Source organism: Mustela erminea, chromosome 8 (assembly GCF_009829155.1).
Source record: "Mustela erminea isolate mMusErm1 chromosome 8, mMusErm1.Pri, whole genome shotgun sequence".
Classification (NCBI taxonomy): Eukaryota; Metazoa; Chordata; class Mammalia; order Carnivora; family Mustelidae; genus Mustela; species Mustela erminea.
This window is the reverse complement of record NC_045621.1, coordinates 64,669,733-64,685,533: the sequence shown is the minus strand read 5'-3', so window position 1 is coordinate 64,685,533 and position 15,801 is coordinate 64,669,733. Positions and strand designations below refer to the sequence as shown.

The 15,801-nt window shown below is 39.6% G+C and overlaps 1 protein-coding gene across 3 annotated transcripts in view; it reads right to left on the bottom strand.

Annotated features, from left to right (window-relative positions):
* Positions 1-15,801, bottom strand: part of CERS6 (ceramide synthase 6) — a 312,414-nt gene that overhangs the window by 80,736 nt on the left and 215,877 nt on the right. For all 3 annotated transcript variants that reach the window (XR_004288761.1, XM_032355853.1, XM_032355855.1), the window contains exon 5: positions 78-128. Coding sequence is in view for 2 of the 3 variants with exons in the window: in XM_032355853.1 (XP_032211744.1) it covers positions 78-128 (51 nt within the window). In the remaining variant the exon portion in view is untranslated. The remainder of the gene's footprint in view (positions 1-77; positions 129-15,801) is intronic.

Genomic DNA, 15,801 nt, shown 5'->3' with positions numbered 1-15,801 from the left:
CAGGGGCCTAAAACCATGAACCTGACCTAAGGAAGATACCCTGTACGTGTAAAGACCCAGATGTAACATCTCCTTACCTGATAGGGGTAGTTGTACCAGCAGTGCCTTGTATTCCACAACCAGGGGGTCTGAAAAAAATGACAAACACATTTTACATGTTTTGGAAATGAAGCAGGATAAGAGATGTTTATGGACAGATTCTTGTCCCCAGTATTTGGGATTTCAATAATCTACCTGTATAAGAACTGAAGAACTTTAATTAGAATTAGGATATTAAAGCAATTAATATTCCATTATACATGCTCTCTGGGTAATCTTCTGAACTCGACTGGTAGTGATGTAGGAAAGATGTTAGATGTCAAAGCCAATAGCCAAGAAAGTATTCTTGAGACATCTTTGATGCAAACAAGGCGGTTTTATTAAAGCATGGAGACAGGCCCCATGGGCAGGAAGAGCTGCACCAGGGTCATGAGGAGAGGCTGATTATATACTTTCAAGCTGGGAGGGGATAGCATGACTTTCTTAGGAATTTTGGAAACAAGATTTCCAGGACTTTGAGGAAAGTTCATTTTATTGTTATTGTTGGGAAAAGGTCATTTATTACTGTCTAATAAAACCTTAGACATGAGACCCTTCAGATGTATATTGGTGGGTCATATGCTTGAGGGATAATTGCCAACATAAGGAAGTTTCCAAAAGAATTTTTATATGTTAAAGTAGGCTTACAGGATCCTGGGGAGGGGGGAACTGGGCTAGGACTGCCTTTTGCCCTTAGCAAAGTGTAAACATCGAGGCAGTTGAGTCCCTAGAGGAATGTCACTCTGCCTATTTCAAGGACATGTCAATGGGCGGTAGGTAGTAAGGAAATTTAATATTTTTTTCTTCTGCCTTTGTTTCCCACATCAATAGTATTTCAGGCTACTTCTGTGAGAGAGTCCCCACTAGTTTTTTGTATTTTACTGGTCACATGGACATTTTCCTACTATGTACCCAGCTTCTGCAGCAGAGCCTTTTAGGGGTCTCACTTAGACCAGATGCAAATCATCAATCTCACTATTATCAATAAACAATGCTGACAGTTGGTGCAAACTACTCTGAAACTCCTCCAACCCAACGTTGCAAAGCAACATTATCCATCAATCCTTCCAGGCGTTGCTGACCAGCCGTTAAGTAACAGGCACGGGTATACTGATTGCAGTAGACCCGCCCAGACTAAATCCAGGCCCCAGGGAATTAATCCTCACAGCACACTTCACCCCCCAGCTCATGGGCAAGGTCTTTTAAAGACAAAACAATCATTCTTCATTTGACAGCAATCACTGCCTGACAACACTGTAAAATCAAATAGAACCGCGAAGGGTACACACGGATTCCAAACATTTATAGAAAGCAGGGAGAGACTGGGCTAGATTTAAACAGGCTGCTGAACAATCCAAGGATACCAGCAAAAACGCTCTCCTATTACTGTATTATTCACTTTATAATTCGCTTGTATCTCTGACTTAGAGTTATCAGCATTTCGCCGCATACATTTACATACATTTGGGATACATCTGTATGTTTCTTACTAAAAAATCACCCATCCTTAACCCGGTCCATGTTTATGCATCTCAAAATGATAAAATTATCATTGAACGATTCGTGTTGGCTGTACTTACAAGGACCTAACCTCCTTCCTTACGTTGTCCCAGACCGTATGAGATTAAAAGTTGCCGCTGTCTGCAGTAGAATAAGGTCTTTGTCTCCCTTAGAGCCGTATGTACTGTCACCCATCATCCTTGTCAGTCCCTCACCAATGAGGATGAAGACATTAGTTAATATTTGCTCAGAGAGCCCAGCATCCACACTTCTTTTTTTTTAGGGTTTTTCCCCATGATCTGTTCTTTATTTAACCAACTAAATAGTTGTTGAGCTCGAGACTGGGCTCTTGCACATGAACTCCTTTTATCCTGACAAGAGCTCGTAGTATTTGCTTCATTTTATACAGAGGTAAAATAAGGCCCTGAGTTGGAAATAACTCTCCAGGTTAAACGCTAGGCAGTCCCAGAGCTGAAAATCAAACCGACACGCCGGTCTCAAAACCAAACTGTGCCCCCTGCCTCTGAGTCTTGTAAAAACGGAACCAGGTATCAGTTTAGGGAACCAGACTGAGGTAAAAAGCCACTCTTTGCCCTAAACCATTCTCCTTTCATTAAAGCACTACTGATTCACCTTCCGTTTCCCGGGCTTTGCCACTGGCCATACACATGGAGTAATCTCACCACATGTAACATCCTGGGTGCCTGAGGGGTGTGCCTGTCTCCTCCCTTTCTCTCACCGATAACACTGATGTCTATTACTGATCTACCTCAGAGTACTTGTGAGGCCCAGATGAGAGAGCATGTATAAAAATACTTTGGAGGCTTCGAAAGTTCAATGTGTTGTCATCACATATAAACACATGTCCTTTGAGGAAGACACAGAAAATAATGAAAAATAATGTGTATTTTCATCACCATTAACATTTCACCTACAGCCCACTTTGGGTCTTTGGGTCTTTTTTTCTATTTAATACAGATATAAACATACATAGATTTGTTTGGGGGGGGGGAGTTCTTTTAATTTTATTTATTTTTTTATTAACATGTAATGTATTATTTGCCCCAGGGGTACAGGTCTGTGAATCATCAGTCTTACAAATTCACAGCACTCACCATGGCACCTACCCTCCCCAATGTCCATGACCCAGTCACCCTATTCCTCCCCCTCTACCCCACAGTAACCCTCAGTTTGTTCCCTGAGATCAAGAGTCCCTAATGGTTTGTCTCCCTCCTGATCACACCTTGTTTCATTTTTTCCCTCCCTATCCCCACGACCCCCTTCCCTGCCTCTCAAATTCCTCATATCAGAGAGATCATATGATAATTGCCTTTCTCTGATGGACTTATTTCGCTTAGCATATTTATTTTTAATCAATAACTTAAACACATGTACATACTTTTTTAAATGTGGGCATGACATACCAAAATCCATTTTAAGGTATAGTACAAATGTAAGGTTTTACTCTTTTTCTGATAAAGCTGTTTAGCATTTCGACAATTAGTTGAAAGTCCCAGGGGCTGGCAGGAAAGGTATATCCTATGCACATGTTTACGCCCCCAGCACCTACCCAAGCTGACAGTTCAGCATTCATTTACTGAATGCTAATGAAAAGGAATCCAGAATTAAACACAAGGCCTATGACAAACCATGTAGCATTTTCCTGAATCGATCAGGCCCAAGCCTCCAGGGCATGTGTGAGCTTTCCTCTGAAGTGGGAATCTCTCCCACTGTGGCTACTCCTTCCAGTGAAAGGAAGGAGAACAAAGGTCTAACTCCCAGTGACCTAGAAAAATTCATTATTTAGAACTTTCCTTCCTCTGTGAGTTTCTTGGCTTCTCTTTTTCCCTCACACGCAGGCTGTTCTCTGTGTGCCTCAGATGTGCACCACCTAGACCTGTTTCAATTACGTGCTGAAACTTGACTGACCTGCACGAATACTGGATGAGACTTGGGTTTCTCAGTGGACCCCGCCCATGTGAGACAGGAACAAAAGGCCTGAATCTCATGAATTTGAGGGACTACCGGGTCCCAGTTCAGCCAACAGGCTTGTTTGCCAAACAACTGAATGAGAAGTTCTTTCACAAGCTCACACATACCTCTCACTTTGACAACATAAAGTATGAATATCACCTTCTATACACATACCACATTTTTCTGGGATCTCAAGTTATGTGCCTCCCAAACCCTATGAGACAGATAGAACAAATACAAATCTTATCTTTCTCAAGTACAGATTAGAAAACTTAAGTCCATGGGAAGGTGATTTTCCTAATTTTTTATAGTTCAACACTGGTGTATGAATCTGAATTAGTTGCTTATAATATACTAGGTATAACTTCTTTTATTTGAATTGATATCATGAAGCTATCTTTTTTTATAGTCAATTTAACAATTTTTCCCTTTTCCATATTTCTGGGAATCTTTTCAGTTTTTACCTTGCAGTTTCCATACTACCTATCAGGAGGATGGATCAATCAAAAATCAAGGAGGCTTCGTCCAAGTCTTTTGTATCCTGTAAACTACAGACTTTGTGTGACTGTCTGTGTGGGTTGATCAAGTGTAGTACATGGACTGGTCTGCTGGGAGATTTGATCACAGGACAGGCCATGCATATTTGGGGAACAGGGGTATATGGATAGGGACTTCAGGAGGTAATTAAGGTTAAATGAGATCGTGAGGATAAGATCATAATCCTGAAAGGACCAGTGGCCTTATAAGAAGAAGAGGTGAGATATATCTTCCTCTCTCTCCCTCATGCTCAGAAGAAAGGCCATGTGATGACAGCAGTGAGAAGATGACCATCAGGAAGACAGGTAAGCCAGAAAGAGAGCCCTCACCAGAAGCCTTCACCCTCACCCTGCTACACCTTGATCTGGACCTTCAAACCTCCAGAAGTGTGAGAAATAAATAGCCATTGTTTAAGATACCTAGTTTATGCTACTCTGTTATGACAGCCAGAGCTAGCATAGCATCTAAGGATAATTCTTTATAAACATGCTTAAAAGTTATTAAACACCACATCAACTAATTTCAAATTAAGACAACTCATGAAACATCTGAACAAAACTGAGACAGACCATAATGCTGTGGGTAAGAAATGACTTCTAACTCTCCATCTAAACCACAATGTATAATGGGATTTTTCATTATATTACACACATCTGCTGCCAGACACATCACTTGAGACACAACTCTGTGGCAAGCACATCCGTCAATAACACGGTGTCCAAAAAGAGGCTTCTGTGGCTCTTCTTCCTCCAAGCAAACTCACCCCCAGTACCAGGATGGAGGTCAGAAGTGCTGTGTGTGCATGCGTGCGTGCATGCGTGGTGGGGGAGGGGTCATTTTATAGTCCTCATTTGCATTTTGACCATATATGCCTAAGATACATGATTTTTTTTTTTTTTAAGAGAAAAGTAGAGAAGCCTTTTTAAGGGTCAGGAATGTGCTCTTTTATCAGGTATCTTCTTTCATCTGCTGCTCTGTAGAGGTTTCATCACGAACAGAACTAATAAAAATAGGTCAGATCTGATCATCTTACTTTGCCATCTGGAATAAGATGGGTTCGGTCTTATTTTTGTTTTTTTAAAGTTCCATCTGACATACTCCTTCAAAATAATAGTTTAAAAAAACCCCACCAAATCTACCTTTCAGTTTCCATGCCCCCTATCATGAGGATGGATCAATCATCAAAAATCAAGGAGGCTTTGTCCAAGTCTTTTGGACTCTAATGTAAATTACTGATTTTGTGTGATTATGTGTCTGGGTAGGTAGATAGGTTGTAGTACATGGACTGCTCTGGTGGGAGATTCAGTCATGGGATAGGCTATGCATGTGTAAGGGGTATATGGAAATCTCTGTATCTGCTCCTCTATCTCATTGTGGACAAAAAATGCTCTAAAAATAATTGAAATCTTTAAAAAAAAAAAAATCAAAGCAAGTAAGCCAGCTACCTCAGAACACTCATGCTTCTCATGTCACAAGAAGCCTAAAGTAATAGCCGAGCCTGAAGCCAAGGCCAGGGAAAAGAATGCCTGGTTAACCAGGCAAGTATTAAATGATTAAATGTAAATACAGATATACATATACACACATACACTTTTTTTTTCCCAAGATTCAGGCGTCACTTGTAGCTGAATGAATAACACTTTGTTTGAATTCATAACTCTTTCGATTTAACAAATCCGACATCAATCACATTAAGTATTAAAGAAATATTGTTGACTTGGGGCACCTGAGTGGCTCAGTCGGTGACGCATCGGCCTTCGGCTCGGGTCATGATCCCAGGGTCCTGGGATTGAGCCCCATGTCGGACTCCCTGCTCAGTGGGGAGTCTGCTCCTCTCTCTCCCCCCACCCCCCCACAACACAACACACTGTTCCTGCTCTCTCTCTCTCTCAAATAAATAAATAAAATCTTTTTAAAAAAATGCTGTTGACTTATCAAAGATGTGAAAGGTTTGGGGTTTTTAACCAAAGACAGCATCTTGGAGGCCAAATCTCATCTTTTCACGGATCCTATCCGAACTCTTAAATGGCTTTCAAAAAGCCCAGTTAAGACAATGAACAGTCAAGGGATACATTCTAGGGGACATGCTGGCCTCCACAGAGGTTAAGTACCAAATATACAGAGCCTTGGATTGTGTTTTAAATGCCAGAAACCTAGATTCCTGAACTACACTGAAACTAATTTCACTGAAAACACTTTCACTGAGTGACACTTAAACCTTATACCTTTGGCTTATACTGAGGATTTATTTTTAGATATAAACTAAACAAAAGTATTTCCATGTTTGTAAAGAACTTTATATTAGAAAGGTTACCACTAGTTTACCTGAAGTCGAATGTGTAAGTTCCACGATATTTTTCCTTTAAAATTTAATTCAAGGGGAAAAAAATACTTCCTTTCTGTGAATGTTTCCTCTTACCAAATGAGAATTACATTATCATGTTATTATCTTTTCACCTTGGTTTTGGGAAGCTGAGATTGAATTCTAAAGTTTAGTCATAGCAACTGTGGTTGTCTCTTTAACATCTTTGCTTATTTTTCCTTTTAGGTGCAATTTTTGATGTTAATTTCTACATTAATGTTATTATATAAACATTGCAAATTCTTTTCAGAAACCTTCAATTGTATCATTTAAATGAATATAAAATCAAATCTATTCAAAATAAGCTACATTTTTAATACACACTGTAAAATAACTCAGAATGCAAAGAAATATTTCAGGCTTTATGTGTAAAAATACTGATAAATAAATTGGGATGAAAAGAATAAAGCCCCAAGTCTCTCAGCCTGAGGGTGTTGCTGGTCAGTGGCGAGCAGTCTGGGGTACTCCCCAGAATGCAAGACCATACCCTTTCCTCCTTTCCTGGGTCAGTAGATATGTGAATATAAATTTGCAAAGCAGAGTGGTGACCCTTCCCTTGAGTCCCCCCCAACCCCCACCGGCATCTGCATTAACTCTGAAAGCTCTCATGATGTGCATATGTAATTTGGACTTGACCCTCATGTCATTATATAAAGAAAGCAGCCTTTTATATTGATCAGGCTTTAAAAAAGATGTTGGTCTTCAAGACCTGGTCAAGCTTGTGTTTTCAGCACATTCAGCAATCAATTTAGAAGGTAATTTGCAGAGCTGCCAAACATTCATAAATAGAAGGATTTCCTTGGAGATGGGCCCTGAGATCACCAGGTCTCTATGAGGGTTTATCACAGAAACAAAGACGAGAGCAATGTGAACAGCATTTCCATGCCTTCTACAACCTTCTAGCCAGTGGTTCTCCACTTTCTCAGCCTCTGCTCCACTGAGGGACTTCACACATACCCCACAGTAACTGTGGCTGTAATTCTCAAAAGCAGGGAACAGAAAGCTTTAAAAAGCCATCTATCTCCGTGGATTTGGTGTGGACTCCTCGTTACACCCAGTGAGAATCACTACAAAGAGGAAGGGACTGATTAGTTCCATGTTAGGAAAAGAAATCAAGAATAAAGAAACCAGATGAAGGAAAGAGAAGGTGAAAGAAAATGAGGTGGAAAGACCTAGATGGAGGGGAAAATGGTGAAAATATCAACACAAGGGGAGAGACATGTGCAGGCCAGTGTAAAATTTGGGAATGTGACCAAAGAGAGTGGCTACTAAGAAGACCAAAATTAGTTAAAAGATAATGTAGATTAACAATTTATAACATACAGCAATGGATTAGTATCTTAATACATAAAAAAGCCCATAAAAGTCGATTAAAATATTTAAATATTAAATACTTGATGGAAAAAACAGGGAGAAGATACAAACAGGTAACATACTAAACAAAACTGCATATGCCCAAAAACACATATAAAAATTACAGGCTAGAACTAGACAGAATTTTTTTATCTGAGTTTGAAAAATATTTAAAGGGGTCATCAGTATATATAAGGAAATCAACACTCTACAAACTGGAGTAATTTTCCTAAAAAGTTATTTGGTCTTTAAAATCAGCATATTCTTTGACCCAAATTTTATTGGAAAAAAAAAGTTACATCCATATGTAAGGCATTTGCACATGGATTTCCAGTATAATTCTTTCCCTAGAAATGAGAACTTGAAGTAAATCTGATTGTTCAGTAATAGGACGCTGGTATGTTCTTAGTTGGGATTCTGTGGGAACAAACCAAGACGAGGATGTGGGTGGAAAGCTATTTGAGAGGTGATCCCAGAAAACAGAACTAGGAAAACAGAGAAGGTGGGACAGGTGAAGGAGAACATCCAGTATGGTTTGCAGGAACAAGCTGGTTACCTACTGCTCCAGGCAACCAACCGCATCTCAGTTCCACTGGGGACCTCCGCAGAATGTACACAGCACGGATCTCGTAATTGTCCCAGCACAGGGCCAGGGGCTAGGGCATTTATCCACCCACTCTCATCCCCCACTGCTTGAGACTTCCATATTAACTCCCCCATTTTCTAGGTGGTACCTGCCTGTGTCTAAAAGACCTCTGCACCTCTGGAAAAAGCAGAGCACAGAGCATCTGATGTGGAACACTGTCAAAGGGGGACTGCATCCCACCGCTGTGCTAGTATCAGGTGAACTAAGGGAACGTAAGAGGCAATAGTCACACATGAAATTAAAATTAGATTATAAGCAGAATAGACAGGGTTCCTGATTTTCAAGTAGATACATAATTAGACACAGACACACACACACACACACACATATATGTATGCAATGTATCTAGCAGGGTATTTACTGAAATTACTTACTGATTATTGCTGAGTAATGTGTTTGGTTTTGTTTTTTTAAGATTTTATTTATTTATTTATTTGTCAGAGAGAAAGTCCGCAAGTAGGGGGAGCAGCAGGTGGAGGGAGAAGCAGGTTCCCTGGTGATCAAGGAGCCCAATGCGGGGCTCAATCCCAGGACCCTGGGATCATGACCTGAGCCAAAGGCACACATTTAACATACTAAGCCACCGAGGCGTCCCTCATTTTTCTTTTCCTTCTTTCTTCCTTTTTTGAGTAATGACTATCTCAGATGACTTTTACCTTTGTTTTTGTTTGTTTAAGATATTATTTATTTATTTGACAGAGAAAGACACAGCAAGAGAGAGAATCCAAGCAGGGGAGTGGGAGAGGGAGAAGCAGGCTTCCCGCTGAGCAGAGAGCAGGGCTCGATCCCAGGACCCTGGCATCACAACCTGAGCCGAAGGCAGATGCTGAATGACGGAGCCAACCAGGTGCCCACTTTTGCTTTTAACGTTTGTGTATCAGCACTAAATTACACAGGTATATATTGCAGTTATATTTTTTTATGCAATGAACAGGTCTTATTTGAATAATGAAAAGCAGCCAAGTCCATGTACTTTTAACAGGGCTCATTACAAAAAACAAAAAACAAAAAAACCACACACACTTTTGCTCTATATTTATAAAGAACATTAGGAAAATAGTCATATATTGCCATCCTCACATTATTCAGTAATCCAAATTAACTTTAAAACCTAGTAGATCAAACAACGGCCTTCAGAGTCTTTTCATGTTGATGGTGCTATCTCAAGTATAAACAAATTATTAATAATTTATAAATTTTCAATTAAGAGAAAGCAGAAGGAAAATAATGAGATGAGCAAATGAACATAGAATAAGCCTGGCATCATCACAATGATGATCAATCACTTGGCTACCTACCCACCTATCCCATGTGAAGAACCCCATCTAGCTCTTCCTTACCACTTCTAAACCAATCTGCCCCTGGCCTGGTATCTTTGTGCCAATATTACTGCACCCTTCTCACTCACGTCACTCTTTTCAGTATTTAGTGAGTGGCTACCATGAATCAGGTGTTCTGTCAGACATGAGATACAACAGACACGTTCTCCATTCTCTGGAAACGTACCATCTCCTGGATAAACACAACAGTCACAACCTGCTGTAGCAGGGGTGAACACAGGATGCAGAGGAACAGAACATTAAAAAAACACCTAGCGCAGGCTTGGAGGGGGAGGTGGGAGAGGAGATCCACGAGGAGGGAGGTACTAGGAGCTATCACAGTAGCTGAAGCTAGAAGGCATCTTGTCCAGCATGCCGGCTCCCCCCTCTGCCCTCTTGCCTCTTGATCAACTTTTCAGGCACTAGTTTGCTGTTCTGCAGCCTCCGGAGATCATTTTGTATACTCTTTGGTGGGTCTTCTGGTGGATCTTCCTCTCCACTGAACTCCAGATTCTCTGAAAAGTACAGAGTCCATAAATTGGTTCTCAATGTTAAAAAGTGTCTCTGAGGGGCGGCCCGGGTGGTTCAGTGGGTTAAAACCTCTGCCTTCGGCTCAGGTCATGATCCCAGGGTCCTGGGATCGAGCCCTGCATCAGGCTCTCTGCTCAGCAGGGAGCCTGCTTCCCTTCCTCTCTCTCTGCCTGCCTCTGCCTACTTGTGATCTCCGCCAAATAAATAAATAAAATCTTAAAAAAAAAAAAGTGTCTCTGATGTATTCCTGTGATTTTAAGTTCTTGGGTATGGATTTTCCTAATCAGTTGTCACCTTCTAAGGAGAGTTATAAGCACAAAGAAGGCAGCAGGATATGGGACAGCACTATAATACAAGCAATGTGGATCAGCAGAAAGGGGAAAGTGATTTAAAAAAGTAAACTCGTGATTATTGGGCCCCTTCTTGATGTCCACAGAATGCCTAGATCCATCTGTCATTTCATTCATCGTTGTATGAGATGCTAATCGTAAACCTCACAAACGCTAGAAAGAGAATCGATCATTGTGGCCGAGGACCAGATCCAAGCTTCCTTCAACCATATCCTAGCTGAGTGGGAGTCATTAATCTCCCTGCATAATATTTTCAAATCGAAAAGCTGGCTTTCATGAGTAAGATACAGTTTTGCCAAATAGGAAGAAAGGGAACAAAAGTAAGAGCTGAACCAGATGAGAGGGAGAAAGAGAACTCTATCATTAAGATCTCCTAATGGACACATCAGGACACAGGGAAAGAACCCTCATTTTTTTATCCTGTGAAAGATGAATTACTCCAAAAATTGGGGCTGCATACTGTTGTTCTAATTAGCGATTAAAAGAAGGTTAAACTTCTGTGGGTTGCTCACAGGATTCATGCAGGCCATATACCCATGCGTTGCATACCCTCCTAGAGGCTACTGGCCCCACCAGGAATGGAGAGCTGGTAATAAAAGTGCAATTACCACATACAGAAAACTCTTCTCATTTCTATCTCTACATTTATTCAGGACAGAGAAAAACAACAACATGAGGGTGGAGAAAACAGGAAAAAACAAAACCATGAACTTAATGAAATGTGAGTGAATATTTGGCTATTTTCCCCACAAAAGACTTGTTTACTCTGACTTGAGTATTTATAGACGTTTTCTTGAAAATGAACACAGTGAGCCTGTTACTTTAAGAAAATCAAATAACAGTATCTGTTGCCAATGATAAAATTCAAGCTTTCAAGCAAATATTAGTATTTGGTATTACTGTCTACTTAACTCCTAACAGTTTCCCATTAGTTAAAAGTTTCTGAGATCAGTCAAAACATTAAAAAATATTTTTGGTATTTATAATGACATGTCAACGTTATAAGAATCTGTACCCCTCGGTGAACCAATAATTTCCAAATGACCAGTGCATCAAGTTAAATAATCAAACATGGGTAAAAAAGAAAGATTGATCAATGGGCACAAAAGTTCACCGACACTCTTGCTGAGTTTTTGGTTGTAGTATTAAAGAATATTATCTACAGTTTTTGAAAAACAGTGTTAGGAATTTCTGCCTTTTCTAACTACATAACTTTGTGAGGCCCAGATTTTCTTCTAATTCTTCAACCAAAGGGAAAAAAAAGCACACCATGACAGATTTTTTTAATTTCAAGTTTTTATTTTAAATTCCAGTTTAGTTAACATATAACATAATATTAGTTTTAAGGAGTAGAATTTAGTGATTGATCACTTACACAGACACCCCATGCTCATCATAAGTGCCTTCCTTAATACCCATCACCCATTTAATAACCATCTCCCCACCCACCTCCCCTCTAACAACCCTCAGTTTGTTCTCTATACTTAAGAGTCTGTTTTATGGTTTGCTTTTTTTTCCCCCCCACATTCATCTGTTCTGTTTCTTAAGTTTCTATATATGAATAGAATCATATGGTATTTGTCTTTCTCTGACTTATTTCACTTAGCATTATACTAACTTCCATCCAAATCGTTGCAAATGGCAAGATTTCATTCTTTTTTATGGCTGAGTAATACATGCATACATATATGTAAATATATACATATATACACATACACACACACACACACACACCCCACTTCTTTACCCATTCATCAGTTGATGGATAATTTGGCTGTTGTTGATTCACACTGCCTATAAATATTGGGGTGCATTTTTTGCTTCAAATCAGTATTTTATATCCTTTGGGTGCAAAGGATATAGTGCAATTGCTGGATTGTAGGGTAGCTCTATTGTTACCTTTCTGAGGAACCTCCATACTGTGGAGTGGCTGCACCAGTTTGTATTCCTACCAACAGTTTTAGAGTGTTCCCCTTTCTCTACATCCTTGCCAACATCTATTGTTTCCTATGTTAATTTTAGCCATCTGATAGGTGTGAGATGGTATCTCATTGTACTTTGGATTTGTATCTCCCTGATGAGATGTTAAACATTTTTTCACGTGTCCTGTTAGCCATCTGGATGTCATCTTTGAAAAATGTCTACTCATGTCTTTTGCCCACTTCTTAACTGGATTATTTGATTTTTGGGTGTCGAGTTTGTAAGTTCTTTATAGATTTTGAATAACTAACCTTTATCAGATACATTTGCAGATATCTTTCCTCACTCCCAAGGTTGCCTTTCGTTGATTGTTTTCTTCACTGTGCAGAAGCTTTTTATCTTGAAGTCCCAATAGTTCATTTTTGCTTTTGTTTCCCTTGACTCTGGAGACATATCTAGTAAAGAAGCTATTGTGGACGAGGTCAAAAAGGTTGCTGCCTATGCTCTCCTCTAAAATTTTGATGGATTTCCTGTCTCACATTTAGGTCATTCATCCATTTTCAATTTATTTTTGTGTATGTGTAAGAAAGTAGTCCAGTTTCATTCCTTTTGCATATCGCTGTCTGGTTTTCCCAACACCATTTGTTGAAGAGACTGTCTTTTTTCTGTTGGATATTCTTCCTGCTTTTTATTTGGTGTTTTTTCTTTTTTTAAGATTTTATTTATTTACTTGACAGACAAGTAGGCAGAGAGAGGAGGAAGCAGGCTCCCCGCTGAGCAGAGAGCCCGATGTGGGGGCTCGATCCCAGGGACCCTGGGATTATGACTGAGCCGAAGGCAGAGGCTTTATTAACCCACTGAGCCCACCCAGGCTCCCCCTCTTTCTTGCTTTTTAAAAATTAACCTGACCATTTAGTTGTGGACCCATTTCCAGGTTTCTATTTTGTTCCATTAATCTGCGTTTCTGTTTCTGAGACGGTACCATACATACCATACCACTCTGGAATCACTCTGGCATTGTAATACAGCTTGAAGTTGGGAACTGTAATGCCTCCAGCTTTGCTTTGCATTTTCAGGATTGCTTTGGCTATTCAGGGTCCTTTGTGGTTCCATACAATTTTAGGATCGTTTGCTCTAGCTCTGTGAAAAATGCTAGTGGTATTTTGATAGGGATTCCATTAAATGTATAGATGACTTTGGGTAGTATAGACATTTTAACAATATTTGTTTCTTCCAATCCATGAGCATGGGATGTTTGTGAATTTGTGTCATCTTCAATTTCCTTCATAAGTGTTCCATAGGCTTCAGAGTACAGATCTTTTACCTCTTTGGTTATCTTAACACTCATAACAGACTGAATGTAGCCACAATAAGAATACAGCTCTCCTTTACTAAACCATATATTAGAAGACTGCAAAAATCTCTAGTTTTTGTTCTAGAGAATAAAGTTATTTTCTTTAAAATGCTATTTGTGTTACCATGTAGTGATTTATTCTTTTTATTTTTAAATAATTAATGAATGTATTTAAAAATTTGTTTTAATTCCTAATTAATATTGATAGACATAACTAATAAAAACAAAAGCTCTTTAAAATCCTATACACTCATAAAAGGGACCAAAAACAAAACATTTGAGATCACTGAACTAACAAAATGGCAAATCAACAAAATAAAAAACACTAAGTTTCTGAAGACCACTTAGAGCAGAGCAGCCTTGCCAGCCTAGACCACTCATACTGGGATTGTTAAACGAGACAGAAACGAACTTGTTCGTTAAGCCACTGTACTGTTGGGTCTCTGTGCTGCATTCCCGCTGCAGCTTAGTCTTCTTCCTGACCAACCATATGGCAACAGATACACACACTGGAAAGACCCCAAATCTAATTCACTGAATAAGCAATGTTTAGCACTTTCAATGTCACATCAACCATATCTGATATTCATTTTGCTACATCCCCACCTCTATTCTCCCCAGCCCTTAAACATACACCACAATCAGTTCCAAGAATCCCAAAAAGCATAGAGTTAAATAAGGTTGAGGAGGGAAGACTCTTTTCATCAAGGTGGTGATATACAATATTTAATCAGATAATCCACAGCCGTGGGAGGAGAATAAGGGTTAACCCTTGAGACAGAATAGGTTATGAAAAAACCTGAAGGTAACGTCAGGATTTTCACAAGTAATTTTTTTTAAATGAATTTGCCCTGAGCTAGGGTCTATCTACTTGAGAATCAGCATTTTGAGAACACTTTAAAGGAATTATAAAAGAAAAGGGTGATAAGGCATAGCTTGTGCTCTCTCTCTCTCTCAAAAAATATTGGGCACCTCAGGCTTGATTTTTCTATGCTTTTTAAGGTTATCTTGTCACCATGCCTATGCATTATATCTGAAAACCTTCATGGAACAGGCCGCGTTACGTGAATCATGATCCAAACATATTAAGTATAGCCACTTCTATGCTTTCTAAACTCCTAATCTGCCAGTACTCTTCAATTCTAGACATGGCCATATATGGCCACGAAAGACACATCTGTTACACGAGTGAAGATGTTAGAAGAACAAATATGCATCATGCCATCATTATTTGAGAATGCTGTAGAAAAAATGGAAAAAATCGGATGCTTGCAAAGCAGCCAAATACCTGCCAATGTTCAATTACATTAATAGAGAACACCACTTTCACGAAAGGCAAGGCAATCTAGAAGTAGGGAAATAAAAGTTCTGTAAAGTCCCAACCCCTGAAAAAACAGATTATAGGAAGAGAGACTCAGAAAGGACCCAAGAGCCCCACTGTCAGGCCTTAGTCTGCCATTCACCAGCCAGGTGACAGTGGTGGGTTAATTCATCCTTTTGGTTTGCTCATCTGTAGGATTTTGTGAGATGGACTGCGTAAATCCTTAGGAGCCCTTCAAGCCGTGAATGTCGCCACTCCCTCGGCCACCTTTTACTTCTTCCAACACCAAATCCTGGTTTTCCATGCGCTGATCATGTGGTAGACTCCAACACCCCACAAATGGAAACCCAATAAGAGGAAGAAACCCTTCGTCTCTTTCTGAAAGGACTCCAGTTATCCACTGCAATTCAGAGTTTTTGATTCACTGACAAAATTAAGTCACTCTTATCAAACACAATGAGAGCAATTATTAGTAATTGGTATAATAAAAAGCTCATTTTTGTCCAGTTTTATGATGTTTGAGTGAAAGTCCATAAAGGGAGTAATTGCTTTGCAA